Below are 16,315 nucleotides of genomic sequence, written 5' to 3' on the forward strand. Positions count from 1 at the left end.
AGGTACGTAATTTCAAAATGTAGATACCTTTTATGTCAAGATTTTGATTGAAAAATACATAATACCTACATAATTTGATTAAATGTACTATTTTTTCGCAAGCAGAGTGAAGTGTACTCGGCCAGTGTAGCTGACCTTACAAGTGGATAATGCCAACTGGTACAAAAATGTTTGAACTGGACTCAGGCAAATGAAAATAGAATCCCACACATTACCACCAAAAAAAATCTCAATGGCTGAAATTTATTTTTCGTATTTTTTGTGAATTTTTGAAAATTCAAATTTATCAAATTTCTGATTTAGGAAAAAATTTAATTTGATAAAATCACCAACTTGTCAACAAATCGACGAAAAATGCATATATTTCACTCTTAAAATAAGTTAAAATTATAGCACGAAAAATGACATTTTCCGTCAACTCGTTGACAAATTGGGGGAGGAGGGGGATTTTTTTCACATATTCGCCCACAATTTTTTAGGCTTCTGATGGCACTTTTGCAACAACTGTAAAACTTGTATTTTTTTTCTCGAAAATGAAAAAAAGGCACCTCCAATTTTTTGATATGTTATTCTACATAAAAAGGACTAAAACTGAGAATTTTTTCAGAATTTTAAAATTCATTTTTGTTTCTCTTTGGTGAATTCATCGTTTGCAAATTAGAAAACAAAACAATGCTGAAATTTGGTTCGTGTGTTGTTTTCGACTTATATCTAGTCAATTGGTGATAGTTTCGAACCGTTCTCGCACCTCTAGCATTATTTTTCAAATTCCCAGTTTCAAAACGTGAATTTTGAAACCAAGTTTTCAAAATTTTAAAAATGTGGCCAATATATGAATGTTTTTTAACACTTTTTTTCGTATCTTCATTTTGCCAAAATTTTGAAAATTAAATTCTGAAAAATGTTGAACACTTCAAATCATTAGTTTGTTTTACAACTTTGTTTAAATTTGCTGCGGAAAGCGGATTTCCAAAATTTCAAAATTAGTTTCAAAATATTTTAAAATTTAAATAAAATCGTTCAATAGAAGAAAGCTAGGAAGATACTCTGGAAACTGATTCTGAAAATTTTAAAATTTTGGACATTGGATTTTCAAAATCATGGTAAATTGAGCCATGAAGAAAATTTCCAATTTTTTCATCGCCTATTTTTTCAAAATTATTTTGATGAATCATTTATTCTTCCAAATTATTTTAAAAACAGACTTTCAAAATGAAATGAAATGTTCAAAATTGTAGAAAAAAGGCTATTTAAATTTAAAAAATCAAAGATTTTTAACATTTCAAAAAAGTATAGACAATTAAAAAAAAAACTTGTTTCATAGTTGCCATCATTTTTTCAAAAATGTTCTCTCACTGAAGACCCAAACTCCGTTTCTAAGAACATCTTCAAAGCTAAATTTTTTCTACGTAAATTTCAACTAAATGAAATTTTGATAGGGTAAAGTCGCCAGTAGTTGAACAGATTTTTGATACTTTTTGATAAAAAACAATCTACAGCTCAAGTTGATATTTTTTTGAAAACTTTCGTAAGTACCTACATCAAAAAGAACACAGTTTTCCTAAATTTGTGTGGGGATACCTACTAAGGGTATACATAACATCCTGAAAAATTTTCAAAATCGGTTAAAATGGGGCTGAGAAAAGTGTTATTGAAATTTCAGAAAAGGGGGGTTCCCCAAAAAGGGGAGGTGGTGTGGATCTGGAATTTTTCACGCGGTAGTTTCTCGATGGTGTCTACCTTTAATCAAAAAACTTTCCACTTATACCTACTTACTACGACAGCTTCGTGAAATAACACACTCTCACACTTTAAAACTTGCATATTTTGGCCTATTTCATTCTAATCTGAGCTATGGAATAGCCCTTTGGGGTGGTAATCCCAGTCTACTCCAACGTGTACTATTAATACAAAAAAGAGCTGTAAGAATAATGTTTCGAAAACATCCAAGAGAATCCTGTAAACCTGTCTTTATTGAAAACAAGATACTGCCAGCTCCCTGTGAGTACATACTTCAACTGTGTATTATGATAAAGAATGGAATAATAAATCTCAAGGTCCCTTCTCACACATATGAAACAAGATTCAAACATTTGGCAATAGGTGAAAATTTAAGAACAAAAATTATGCAACGTAACGTTGATTTTATGGCCTCAAAAATTTATAATAAAATACCACAAGAACTAAAAAATATACAATCCAAAAACCTTTTCAAGAAGAAGTTGAAAAATTGGCTACAGAGATATGCGTTCTATGATGTTGAAGAAATGCTACAGCTAAACTCATAAGCTTACTTTGTTTTCCTTGTTTTTTTTTTCTTTCTTTTTTTATTTACTTGTTTTTTTTTTCATTAAGTATTCTACTTCATTTATATTCATATTTTTATTTTTCATTTTTTAAATTTCAATTTTCAATAATTTTTATCGTTTTAAACCCTTCTATAAATGTATGTAACATTTAAAAAATGGCCTGTATGCCAACTGTTATTCATACCTACCTGTATCTATTAGTACCTTTTTGTATGACATTGTAAATGCAGCGAAAGCTGTGACCTGCAATAAATATATTTGATTTGATTTGATTTGACCTTCCATGCTAGTATTAACCCGAACACTCTCGGGACCCATTTCATCCATCGTACGCGCCGATAGCTTTTTTGCGTTTTTTAGAAAACCCCTCAAATTTGAATGGTTCTAGCCCCACCCCCCTTGGAGGTAGAAGGACAGTTGATATGTCACTAGATCGGGAATTTGACGTAGAACTCAAAAATAAAGCTATTTTTGACGAAAAATCAACCCCTGAGGATAAAACTGCAAAAAACCCATTTTGGGGGTTCAACCCCCCCCCATAAAAAAATTAGCAAGGGGTCTGTGGGGTGGTAATTCTCAGGGATTATTTAGGGGACCACCCTTGACAATTTTTCATCATAAAATCTTTGGTAGCCAAAAATGTTTTTATTTTCGAAATATGATGCTTATTTGCCTCCACTATATCTCCTGTAAAGGAGTGTGACCTTGACAACAACGACCCTAAAATAAAATATTTTCAACAGCTCAGTAGAATCCTAAAGTGGTCTTGGATTTTGATGGAAATGGCCCAAGTCAGTGCAAAGTCTCAAATACAAGTAGCCTACTACCTTTTAGGGTGGGAAAATTTTTCTAAAACATGTTAGAAAGCAAAAAACCACAATTTTTTGGAATTCCTCTTTAAGAATTCATAAATCTTTTCTCCAAAAGCAAATTCGGAAATTGGAAAATTTCTAAATAGTATTCAATTCAAAATTATTTCTCCAAGGAATTTGGTCCAAATCGTCCAACTGTTGTTTTAATAAAAACTAAATATCCATTTTCAACGAATTTAATTATAAAAAAGAAATATAAAAAGGTCTTGTAAAAATATATGTTACATGGTTACGTATACCTACGAGAAGGAATAACAACGAGACAAACGCTAAAAGCGGGACTCAGCTCAACTCAGCGGGGTAAAGAGAGAAACTCCGTGTTAACTACGTCTCAAACATTAAAATAAGCTCAGCTAGCCAGTCGAGTGTTGCCTAAAAATTGGATATAAACAACACCAACATTTTTATTCACAAACCATGCGCTACCATTATCACTTTTAATCGAATCTTGATCAGACCTGATTATATTTTATATCAGATCTGGACATCCCTTGGATCCAATTTCATTAAAGTTTTGATCTAATTATACCCTATTTGTTTATATGCAGCTGGTTAGATTCAATTGGATATTCCTTCTTGGATCTTTTCAAGTCACCAGAAATTATTTAGACATGAGTAAGCTATGTATTCCATATACTACTCATTTTTTTACAGTTTGCTAATTTTTTAGTGGATAATTATTTCCCATTTAAAAAAATAAAATTAACCAATTACATAACTTACAAATTTTTTGGGTTTCTTTTTTAGAATTGGCGATAGTTACCAAACAATTGGCATTACTGTACCCACAAATATTTCTTCAGTTTCAGAAATGAATGTCTTTCGATGTTTCGGCATAAATGTACCTAATATGAAAAATTTGAGTTAGTTATAGGTAACACAAATTTACACAAAAAAAGATAGAAGTGCAAGTTTTCAACTGTTCAGCAGAACCCTAAAAAATTCCTTTACTGATTTTTGAAAGAAGTATACCTAAACTAGATCGACGCAGAATCCCAAATAATAAATCTTTTAGAATGGAGTATTTTTCTCAAAACAGATTGCGGAGGGGCTCAAATGAAAAAAAATACAGTTTTTTTCAAAAATACCCCCTCCTTGAGGATCCATCTTCCCTTCTAAAACACCTCAAAAGTTGAAAATTTTTCTGGTAAATATCTTTCGACATTTTTACTTTGCGATGCACCCTTGTGTTCAGGTAGCTTCTAGTGCATTTTCAAAAGCTTCCGAAGTAAAACATAAAACATTCAAAAAACAGAATAAATTTTTATTCACGAAGCCTAAAAAGTAGGAAAACATCATTTATCTTTTCGGGTCGGAAAAATTTTAAAACATCAAAACTACCATAAGTATAGGTAGGTAATGTGTTTTCGAAAATTTTGAATTGAAAGCACCGCGCTGCGGTTTTACTTCAATATGACAAACATTACCTTAAATTTGCAAAATACATATAAAAAGGCAAAAGTTATGGGATGTTTACAAAATTTCATAAACAATCACCGAGGGAATCGTCTCTGCAGAAATTTTTTAAAAAATGACGGTAATGGGAGCTTCAACCATGTATACAGCTGTAATAATCCTTCTTGGAGTAAGTACAGTGGCGTACACAATATTTTTGCATCATATTCTTCGTTCTTTACTTCTCAAATGCATATTTTTCAAGTACCGTATACTCAAAATTCTCCAAAAATTTCAGATCAATCTTTTCATTAGTGTCAAATCGGACGCGAACTCCTCAACGTACCCTGAAACAAATGTCAAAACTCTGCCACAAAGGTGGTTCCCGCAACCTTTACGTGAACTACTTTCGCCTGATATATTCACACAAGTCGATCCGTTCAATTATCTACGTCAAAAAGCGATGAAATTAAAATTCGGGGAGAAGGAAGATATGCGTAACGCTTTGTATGTATATTCTGGTAAAGTTCCTTCAGCTTATACGCCTTACGCTGAACTTTTACGATCGATGTTGGCCTGTTTTATAAACCTCGATCATGTGAAAATATTCATCATGTCAGCTAAGAGGGACAAGTTTTCCAATCCTCTTCGACCTCCGCCAGATCCTAGCGCGCTTGATTCTGTACTATCGCCTTTATTCTCATTGGATGTTTTCTTAGATAACGATCCGCCATCAGTGCTCATCGATAAATTATTGACTATTCCTGAAACTAGCTTTTCAAGCATTGCAAGAATTTTGCGAAATCCTACAGACGATGCTTCTCGTCAACTGGTCAAATTTTATCCCTGGTATTCTGTTGATCTCAGCCGATTTCTGCAAAATGAACTCGCCTTGATGCAGTTAAAAGATTTGCAACGTTCTGTCGCCAAAATTAAGCAGTTAAAGTTGAACGGTTCTGAAGATGGTCAAATTAAAGAAAAGTAGCAAATTTCAGCCCACCGACAGACGTTTTTGAAGCTCACGAATATGAGAATAAAATAATCATGTTGATTAACCTACTTTATAATGTAACGTTCCCGAATATGAAATATAATAAATTGATTGAATAGTCTATTTTTCCTGTTAGGTACCTATACAGAAACTGTTGGTGTAGGTATAGATACTAATCTGAAACCAAGAGTTACTGAAAAAGTATCACTGCTTGGATGGAACTTTATGGAAATATGTCTCCCTACTATTGAGCACCGACTAAATCAGGAAAATTAACTCAATTTTTTACTAGAAATTCTTTTGAAATCTCCCCTTTAAAAAATTTATAGAAATTTTCAATTTGTTTCTGAAATTTCAGTTCAGTTTGATATGTCACGTGACACTTTTCAAAAATTTGGAAAATCATAAACCAAGTTTAGCATTAAAATTCTTCAAAAATTCTTTAAAAAAACAAACAAACAAAACACATCTCTTGGTCTTTATGGTGAACTTTAAAAAATGGAATAAATCTGGTAATTTTTTGGCTACCTATTTCACTATTTTTTTTTTAAATTAGTGGTTTAGGGCTAGAATTTATTAAGCGCTATCAAACACGTATCAAGAGCTGTAAAAAAGCAAGAAAAATGTAAGAAAAAACAAAAAAATGCGTTATCAAATCCCACCATGTTTCATAATGTATTAAAATTAATTCATGAATCGGGATTTTTGATGTGGAAAGTTCAACTTTCATTTGAACAAACGGTCAAATTTTCAGTTGATAAATCGAACTTCAAGCAAGAAAGTTGTACTTTCAGCAAAAAAGATGAACTTTTGGCCAAACTGGTGAAGTTCCAGTCAGAAAGTCAAACTTTTAACTGAAAGATCAACTTGTATTAAGATAAAAATCTTGTGCAGAAAAGTGGAATTTGCGATTGGAAAGATAAAGTTTCTTTCAAAAACTTGAGCTTTTGATTGATAAATCAAACTTTTGGTTAACAAGTTGAACTTTTGGTTGAAAAGTTCAACTTTTGTTTGAAAAGTTGAACTTTTGGTTGAAAAGTTGAACTTTTGTTTGAAAAGTTGAACTTTTGTTTGAAAAGTTGAACTTTTGTTTGAAAAGTTGGACTTTTGGTTGAAAAGTTGGACTTTTGGTTGAAAAGTTGGACTTTTGGTTGAAAAGTTGGACTTTTGGTTGAAAAGTTGAACTTTTGGTTGAAAAGTTGAACTTTTGGTTGAAAAGTTGAACTTTTGGTTGAAAAGTTGAACTTTTGGTTGAAAAGTTGAACTTTCGGTTGAAAAGTTCAACCTGAAAAGTTGTGAAAGTTGAATTTTTGCTTTTTAATTGAAAATCTGAACTTTCACTTGTGAAAGTTCGCCTCTTGTCTGTAAAAAAATGAGCTTTTGATTGTGAAAGTTAAACGATTGGTTGTGAAAGTTGAGCTTTCGAATATGAATGTTGAATTTCCAGTTTTGAAAGTTGAACTTTCAGTTGCAAAGGCGAACTTTTGGTTGAAAAGTTGAACTTTCGGTTGAAAAGTTGGACTTTTGGTTGAAAAGTTGAACTTTTGGCACAAAAGGTCAGATTTGCAGTTAAAAAATCAAATTGTCAGTCGGAAAGTCAAACTTTTAATATTGAAAAGTTGAAATTTCAGTTGGAAACCCAAACTTAGCATTAGACAATTCAACTTGAAAGTCAAGCTTAAGTTGTGAAATGTATAGAATTTTCTGCGAGAAAGTCGCATTCCAAGTTTAATAATCAAATCTTCAGTCGATAATAAGTCAAACTTTAAATTTAAAAGTTGAACTTTCAGCTGGATAGTCAAACTTTTCATTGAGGAAAGATCGATTCGAAAAAATGGACTTACGATGGAATACCAACATTCAGCAGGAAAGTTGGCATTTTTGTAGAGTGAATAATTTGAACTTTCACTTGGACAGTTCAACCATAGAGCGCAAAATTGTCCACCTGAAAGCTCAAAGGGAAATGTGAAATTTAAAACTTAAAACATGAATCACATGGTTGGAGTTTTCAGTCGAAAGTGGAGCTTTTTGGAGGGAAAATTGAAGTTTCAGTTGATAAGACAAACTTTTCATTAAAGAGCTGAATTTGACTTCAGTTTGGAAAGATGAACTTTTGGCAGGAATATCAAACTTTCAGTTGTGAAATTGAGCTTTCAGCTTAGTAGTCAAAACTTTCATCATGGGAGGCTCGTGTCGAAAAGCTGAATTTACAGTGAGAAAGCCAAACTTTCAATAGAAAAGTTGTATTTTTGGAACTTTTAGTTGAAAAGTCGAACTCTTGGTGGTAGAAACCAATTTTTAGTGAGACAATGGAACTTTGAGATGGGGGAAAACTGAAGATGAAAGTCAAATTAACTTTCATTTGAAGCAATTGCATTATTAAATTTTTCCAAAAAATTCAAACTTTCGATTAGAAAATCAAAGGTCAAATTGACTTCTCGATTTAAAATTATGTATATTTCAAATTTATCTTCTCATAATTTTTGAATGAAAATTGATTTCTTGATGATTTTTTTTTTGTTTGTTAATTCAATTCATTTTTTTAATGTCCTTCTTTCGTGACTTTAAAATCCATATACCTTGACTTTTGGGAGTCCTGAACCAACATTTTTTACTTTTTGAAGACATTGAACTATGTGAAAAAAACATGATTTTTAATAAATTATTTTCATCTCGGTTTAAGGTCATGTTGATTTTCATAATGTTTTTAGATGATTCGAGACGATGAGGATGAATTTATTCAAGATTCTCAAATTGAGAATTGAAATTGTGAAGTAAGAATTAGGACGTTTTAAATAACTTTCTACGAAATTTGAATTATTCGCATTCGTTATCTACGTCTTTTGAAATCGAGTTAGATACCCATCTTGAATGAGACTAAAATTATTGAAAACTGGAAATTGAAAAATGAACTTCTATTTTTTCAGTTTTGCCAGTCCTGTTTTTTTGAAATAAGTACTACCTATTTTTTTAATGAGCAAAAAGTTGATCGATTTTTCGATTTTTAGAATTACTCACCTCATTGCTGCAATTTTACCACTTTTTTCACCAAAAAAAGCCCTAACGACAAAAAAAAAAGGCAAAATAAGCTCAGTCTTTTTTGGAAAGGGTATAGCTAGAAAAAAGAGACATTATCATAAAAATCCTAGCCTTGAACGATCAAAAACTGACATCACTGTATTCCAAAATATTCCCTTAGCTCCAGAAATGATATCTCACGATGTTTTCACTCAACTAACGCAAAATATTAAATTTTGAGAATTTTTTTTTTTTTTTCAAAAAACGAATCCACCTACAGGTAAGTACACATAAGTGATTTGAAAATTTACAACCGCTCAGTAGAACCCAAAATTGGTCAAGAATTTTGATATCAATCGACCTGGGTTAACGCAGAATCTCAAATATCATCTTTTGGAAGTGGACCGTTCTTCCGAATCATGTTGGGTTGGAACTAGAGCGAAAAAACCCACGATTTATCAAAAATACTCCCTCTTTGAGGATCTATATCTCCCCTTCAAGGGCACCTATAGAACTAAAATTTTTTCTGAGTAACTTTCAATTGGAAAAGAAGCCCTCCGCAGAATTTGGTCCAAATTTTCCCTCTTTCTCTCGCGATCCACCTTACTATACATGTCAGCAGATACCTATTACCTGTATACGAGTATAATAAATACCACTACTTTGTTCATTTTTAATAGCTTCAAAAGTTGGCACTGGCAGGTGCTCATTCATCTCTCTTTGTCGGGAATTTACAAGGCATAAAAATGACAACAATTTGCCGAAAATTTATGAAATGAAAACGTACCGTTCATCTTTCCAAGTAAACAACACTTGGGTACTTGGAATATAAAAGCTAGATAACAATTGTGCCATAGCTCACAAAATATTATAGATTTTTGTTCATTATTTGCAAGAAACCGAATAAAATTATAAGCAGACATGAGGATCTCTTCAACACTGCATGCAGTTGTTGCAATCTTCATTGGGGTAAGTGAACAATAGTCTTATACACAAAATCAGATAGAAGTACACTTTCTGACATTAGGATTCTTATTAAAATTTTAGGTCATCATTTGCATCAAAACAGAAGCAAGCTCCTCGGTGAATCCAGACCTCGTGGAAGCAAATATCGAACCTTTATCACCGAAGTTCTTCATGCCACCATTATGTGAATTTCTTTCACCCGATATATTCACACAAACTGACCCGATCACTTATCTGCGCCAAAAATTATTGAAATTACCATACAGAAAGATGATGAGCATGATTGTGGATATGGACCGAGGTTTAACTCATAATCTTGAGATGGATCGTGTTCCTTCAGCGTACGTTCCCTATGCTAAATTCATAGTATCGCTATGGAGTTGTGTTCGTAACCTCGATCAAGTGAAAGTTTTCATCGGAATAATTAAAAGAGACATAAACCCTTCTCAACCATGGCCAGATACTGCTTCGCTGAAATCTGAATTATCACCTTTATTCTCGTCGGATATTTTCTTAGACAACGACCCGCCATCAGTGCTTATCGATAAATTATTAGTCACACCTGAAATTAGCTTCTCAAGCATTGCGAAAAGCTTGCAAAGCCCTCAAGACGATGCTACTCGTCGATTTGTTCAATTGTATCCTTGGTATTCTGCTCACCTGAGCATATTTCTGCAAAATGAAATTGCCTTGCAGCAGTTGAAAAATTTGAAAGGTGATATAGCTGAAATTCAAAAGTTGAGATCGCCCACTTCTGCGGTTGGCCATATTATAGGTCAGTAGAGGATTTTTGTCTCGTGGATATGACTGCAGCACAACCACAGATATGACTCCTTTCATCCTCGGAATTCAAGATAGAATTGTGATGTATCAATATTTCAAAATTTAGTTTTTAAATTAATCATAGCACCTGTGTTGAGATTCAGATAACAGAATTAAAATAAGTTGACAAAATGTTTGTATTTTTTCTTGTGCGGATTTTGTGCTTATCTAACAAGCAAACTTCACAACTGTCACTCTCCGAATTGAGCGAAACCAAGCTACATCGAAAGAGCATGTTCGTAAATTGTTTTTACGAGAAAATGTTTGAAAATTTAAAATGATTTTTAATCATTTTCATGAACTGTAAAATTTTTTGAGCAGTGAAAACTAATGTGAATAATTCCTTTCAAGTCAACTCCAACTAATATAATATACCTAATAGTTTTGTGATATTCTGGAACCTTCAGCAATTCTTCAACTTTTTCCAAAAATTTCAAATCACTATGGAAAAATCAATGGTTTTTGGAGGATTTTGACAAAAAAAAAAACACACACACACAAATTTCTTAGCAATTTTGGAAAAAACTACGACCATTCGACTATTTATCAAAAAACTATTTCCTAAACGTTTTCACCAAAAAAAAAAAAAAAAAAAAAAAAAAAAACATTACAACATTTTGTTCTTTTTGTTAACTGGCCCAAAATGGATACCGGCAATTTTTTGACAATTTCGACAAAGCAGAATTTTTCGGACAATCTTGACAAGAACAGTCGAGCTTCTTAACAATTTTGGCAAAAATTGAAAGTTTTTTGAGAAATGTGTCAAAAATGGCCACTTCTTCACCATTTTGCCAAAAATTGAAGCTTTCTGGGATTTTCTCCAAAAATGGACATTTTTGATAGCTTTTCAAATTGACACTTTTTGACTAAGGCAAATTTGAAAAAAAAAAAACAAAATCTTAATAAGCAATTTGAAAAAAAAAACAGGATTTTTGTTAGGCAATCTTGGAACAAAAATGGAAATGGGTCTTTTTCAACAGATAAAGTGAAAATGAATTCTTTTTGGATGATCGAGAAGGGTGACGTGGTAGAAAAATTATGGAATTACAACTTTCGGGAATTAGCGTGTACCCAAAAAAGCAGTGACGCAAAAAGGCCTGCATATATGATGACAAATGTAAGGCACGTCGCAAATAAAACACAAAGCATTCAGAATGAGACCGAACCTTTTGATGATTTCAAAGTAACCGCATTATTCAATGCTCTTATCGGAAAACTCGAATCCATAAAAACGACAAGTGTAATAGGTATGTATGTTGGAAAATTAACGAAATGCAATCACATTACCCGCACTTTGACGACACCGAGCGATGTATTTGGAGCATTCAAACTATACCAAACGTTGCCAATCACCCTGTAAACAATCGTTCGAATTTGTAAAAAATTGAAAAAAAAAATTAGTCATGGTAACTTGTTTAACAATATATACAACAATGGCAATCTTCATTGGGGTAAGTTGACCGCACTTCTTCAAACACCAATTCACATGAAAAATGAGTATCAGAACTTATCTACTCATATTTTTCAGACCCACCTAATTGCTTGCATAGAGATTAACTCAAACTCCAAGTCCACTGAAACCAATATCGAACCTTTATCGTCAATCATATTCTCAGACCAAATACGCGAACTTCTGTCGCCTGATATATTCGCACAGGATGATCCGTTCGCTTACCTATTCCAAAAAGTGATGAAATTATCCTACGCACAAATGGAAATTCTATACTATGAAGTATATCATGGTTCGACTAAGCGCACTGCTGCTCAGTTCCGATTTCCTCCAGCTTACGTGCCATACGCCAACCTTCTATGGTCGATATTAACTTGTTCAATTTCGCTTAAAAAGGTGGAAACTTCCATAAACGCAATCAAGAAATTCATCGAGTCCAATCCTCTACTACCGCAGCCGAATATTCTCAAGCTGGATCAAGAATTATCGCTCGTATTTTCGTCCGATATTTTCGTAGACACCAATCCACCTTGGGTGCTACTTAATAAATTACTAAACCTATCAAAAACTAGTGTTATGAGCATAGTGAGAAAGCTCGGATACCCTCAAGATGATTTCGCTCTGACATATATTCAAGTCTATGGCCGGTATGCTCGAGATCTAAAAGAATTTATAGGAATTAAAATGGGCTCGATTCATTTAAAGAATCTGAGGGGATATATGGCTGAAATTGCGCAGTTGAAACTGTCTAAGGTTGCTGTCAGTCAAAGTGAACAGCAGTAGAGAGTTTCGATCTCAACACTGCAATTTGTACTGCAGACATAAGTATCAGATTTGTTTTTCCAAACTCAGTTATTATATTTTTTTTGTATAAGAAAGCTATGATTTAAATACCCTCCATGTGTATTTGAAAATATATACGAGAATCATTGGATCTGATTAGATCAAACCACGTTACGAGAATTGCCTGAATCCAATTGAATTTATCCATATCTAATCAGATAGCATCAGATAAAATAAGGACTTCATTGGATTGAATCTGCTCAGATCTGATTAGACCAAATAGAAGAAACCTAATTTGGTTCTGATCAGACTTGTTCAATCAGACCAGATCTTAGAATTTCCACGATTGAATTTATTCAATCTTGAGATCGGATTGGGTCTATTCAGATCTTTTTTTTTTTTTTTTTTTTTTTTTTCAAGTGTCCCCATTCCCCACGAGGGGGTGGGGGAATTTATTGTGTAATATAAGGTACAACTTACGAATACCTATTGGTTCTCATCATAACCATACCAAAGTACACAACAAACAAGAAATAGTAAGAATTTATATCAACTACAATAAATAGATAATGTAATGAAGTAGCGAATTATATCTAGGTTGGGAAAGGGGGGGCAAAAAAAATACAAGGGAAAAAAACAAGAGGGTGATATTAATTTCTCATAATCTAGGAGAGGGTGTGACATGAAATCGATTACGTTCGAGGGTCCACAGCGATTGGACTACTTTTCGACAATAGTGGATATGAGCAGTGTCACTGACATCGATTGGAGGAGGGTCTATTCAGATCTGATCAGATCCAATGGTGGAAACCTGATTGGTTCTGATTGGACTTGTTGATCAGATCAAAGGTATTACTTGGATTTGAAATGATACTAGATATAATCAGAATCAGATCAGAGTTCAGTCTGATCAAATCAAACAGTAGAAGTCTGAATGAATTTGATCGAACTGTTCGATCAGATCTGATCAAATAAGGGAAACATTCTTCAGATACAATTTGATTATTGACTAAGATGTCATCAGGTCAAACACGTCAAGGGGATTCAATCGAATACGATTAGATTAGACCGGTTTTATCAGATCACAGCCGATCATATCAGATTGATCAGATAAAATCAGAACAGATTGATCAGATAACATCAGATCAGATTGACCGGATCACATCAGATCACATCAGATCAGATTGATCAGATCACATCAGATCAGTTTAATCATCAGGCCAGTTCGATCAAATAGCATCAAATCAGTTTAATCAGACTACAGCAGACCAGTTTGATAAGATCAGTTAAGGTTCAGAGATTCTGTGTGCCTAAATGAATTCATCTGATAAGATACTCATTGATCAAAATTCGGTTTTCTAAATTAAATTTGATTTGACTACATCCAATCAGATATGTCATTACATTAAAGATTTCATTTGATCAAATCTGTTCACATCTAATCAGTAATCCAAACAGAGAAACCTCGATGGATCTCATTAGACATGTTTGATCAGATCAGAAAGATCAGGTTGAATCATATTTAAACATTTTACGGATCTCATTTGATTTGACTTTGTCTTATTAGATTGGATTTGAACTGTTCAGATCTCATATGAGGAATTGTTTGCATCTGATCAGGACTGTTTGATCAGATCAGACTCAAAAATTGCCTTGATGCATTCTGATCTGACCATATTTAATCAGATCAGAGTATTGGTCACTAGATTTGATCAGATCTGAGGGATTTCAACATGGGAAAGTGAAAAAAAAATAATTTCTTAGCAATTTTGGAAAAATAATCTCCATTACTTGCCTATTTTATCAAAAAAATATTTCCTGCGAATTTTGACAAAAAATAAAATATGTAAAATAAAAATAAAACATTACAACTTTTTGTCATTTTGCCAAAAATTGACACTCTCTGACAATTTTGACAAAAAACGGAAATATTTTTTCAATTTTCGCGGAACATAATTTTTTTGAACCATCTTTGCAAGAACAGGGCTGTTTGACAATTTGGGCAAAAATGGGCATTTTTCGAAAATTTTGACAAAAATGGACACATCTTGACTATTTTTCCAAAAATTGAAGCTTTCTGGCATTTTCTCCAAAAATGAACATTTTTTGACAACTTTACAAAAAATTGACGCTTTTTGACTGTGTCAAATCTGAAAGGGAAAAAAACAGAATCTTACCTATGTATGCAAGTTTAGCAAAGATAAAGCGAAAATCAACTCTTCTTGGATGTTTGAAATGGGGAGGGGGTAGAAAAATCGTGGATTTACAACATTCGAGAATCAGCGTGTATATCCAAAAAATTAGTGGCACAAAAAAGCCTGCATATACTTATGTGATGAAAAATGTAACTCACGTTGCAAATAAGGCCCAAAGCGGTGCATATTCGAATGTACCGATTAGTGGTTATCAGTAGAATCATTGGGGGTAAAAACTGTATCTGAATGTCCGTTGCAATATGACCGCGAATGTCCCAAAAAGTGTATCTGAATGTCCGTTTGGATTTTTGCAATTACAGGGGTTTCTAAAGTAGGTCTAGGTACATCTGTTGAATTTAATGTACCTAGTTCAAAAAATTTTTCTTGGCAAATATTTCGCATTATTTAATAATTATGCTAAATTGTAGAAAGATAGGTATCATTTCTGAAACCAGGGAAATATTTTGTTAGGCAGTAGTGCCAATTTTTAAATAATTTTTGTCAATTTCAAAAAATTTGAAAAAATAATGATTAACTTACCTGTGAAATTGTTTTGATTTTTGAAATTGGAAAAGAACATTTAGGTTTACGTTTTGAAAATTTGGAGAATATTAAAATGAATCGTACTAGCCTATAGGCAAATGTTAGATATCAGAGAAAAGGTATACCTATATTAGTCATGAAATGATCTACTCGTAATTGTAAGATCAAGAAGATATTTTAGAATTTTCTTCAGTTCTCAATCAAGATTATAGGCACATATGTTTTAAACAATTTTTTTTTCATCCCTCCCCCTCTTCTTGGACTATAAAAACATTTCAGCTTTAGCCAGAGGAATTTCATATTTTGTGTGATTTTACGTTGGATTTGAAAAATATGAGTGGAGATTACTTTCGCTAAAAAATTGAGGTATGTCCAAATTCTTGAGAGGGAGAAACAAAAGTAGGCGATAAAGGTCAAAAAAATTAAAATCAACTTTTTAGAGCAATTCGGAGAAGAGGAACCTTACAAATCGACTTGGAAGGCTGGGAAATTTGCATGTGCGTTTTGAGGGGGTCCTTGATATGCCTTTTAAGGGTTTAGACTTTTCAGCTGTAAAAAAGTAAATTTTTGTGCCTTCTCAATGGTTTTTAGCCTGATTTTCTTGAAGTAAAAATGCAATAAGGCTTAGGCTATACAGTCGATCATAACTCCAGGATTGGGAGTGGGGCCTCTCATAAATCTATTTTGGGGTTTCATGAGCACATCTTCATCGACCTTACGCTTATCTAGGTATTTTTATGCTACATGCAAGGTACGTAGTTGTACTTTCAATTGGGTTCCATATTCGTCAAAACCCAGGTATGTTTGGGAATCCCTAGTCATACAAGGTTTTTTTTGCTTCGGACATTCGGATACACCTTTTGGGACATTGGCGGTCATTTCGCTTCGGACATTCGGATACAGTTTTTACCCCCTGTGGTTCTATTGTATTCTACTAATCGGTACATTTGAATATGCGGCCACACAAAGAA

At 33.0% G+C, this 16,315-nt stretch overlaps 1 protein-coding gene and 1 long non-coding RNA gene across 2 annotated transcripts; both read left to right on the plus strand.

Moving 5' to 3' along the window:
• Window positions 1–4,668: 4,668 nt before the first annotated feature.
• Window positions 4,669–5,651, plus strand: LOC135848316 (uncharacterized). Its single transcript, XM_065368211.1, has 2 exons — window positions 4,669–4,766; window positions 4,875–5,651. The coding sequence occupies exons 1-2, from the start codon at window positions 4,713–4,715 to the stop codon at window positions 5,559–5,561; spliced, it is 741 nt and encodes a 246-aa protein (XP_065224283.1). The 5' UTR covers window positions 4,669–4,712; the 3' UTR covers window positions 5,562–5,651.
• A 3,768-nt stretch (window positions 5,652–9,419) lies between these two features.
• On the plus strand, window positions 9,420–10,504 carry LOC135847774 (uncharacterized). Its single transcript, XR_010559232.1, has 2 exons — window positions 9,420–9,554; window positions 9,633–10,504. It is a non-coding gene; the product is annotated as an uncharacterized LOC135847774 (long non-coding RNA).
• The last annotated feature ends 5,811 nt before the right edge of the window (window positions 10,505–16,315 follow it).

Source organism: Planococcus citri, chromosome 5, assembly GCF_950023065.1.
Source record: "Planococcus citri chromosome 5, ihPlaCitr1.1, whole genome shotgun sequence".
Classification (NCBI taxonomy): Eukaryota; Metazoa; Arthropoda; class Insecta; order Hemiptera; family Pseudococcidae; genus Planococcus; species Planococcus citri.

What these genes read in the sequence shown, in the direction of transcription:
- LOC135848316 (XM_065368211.1), top strand. Translation starts at nt 4,713, where the DNA reads ATGACGGTAATGGGAGCTTCAACCATGTATACAGCTGTAATAATCCTT. An exon ending in CTGTAATAATCCTTCTTGGA is followed by an intron (nt 4,767 to 4,874) that starts GTAAGTACAGTG and finishes CAAAAATTTCAG; the next exon opens with ATCAATCTTTTCATTAGTGT.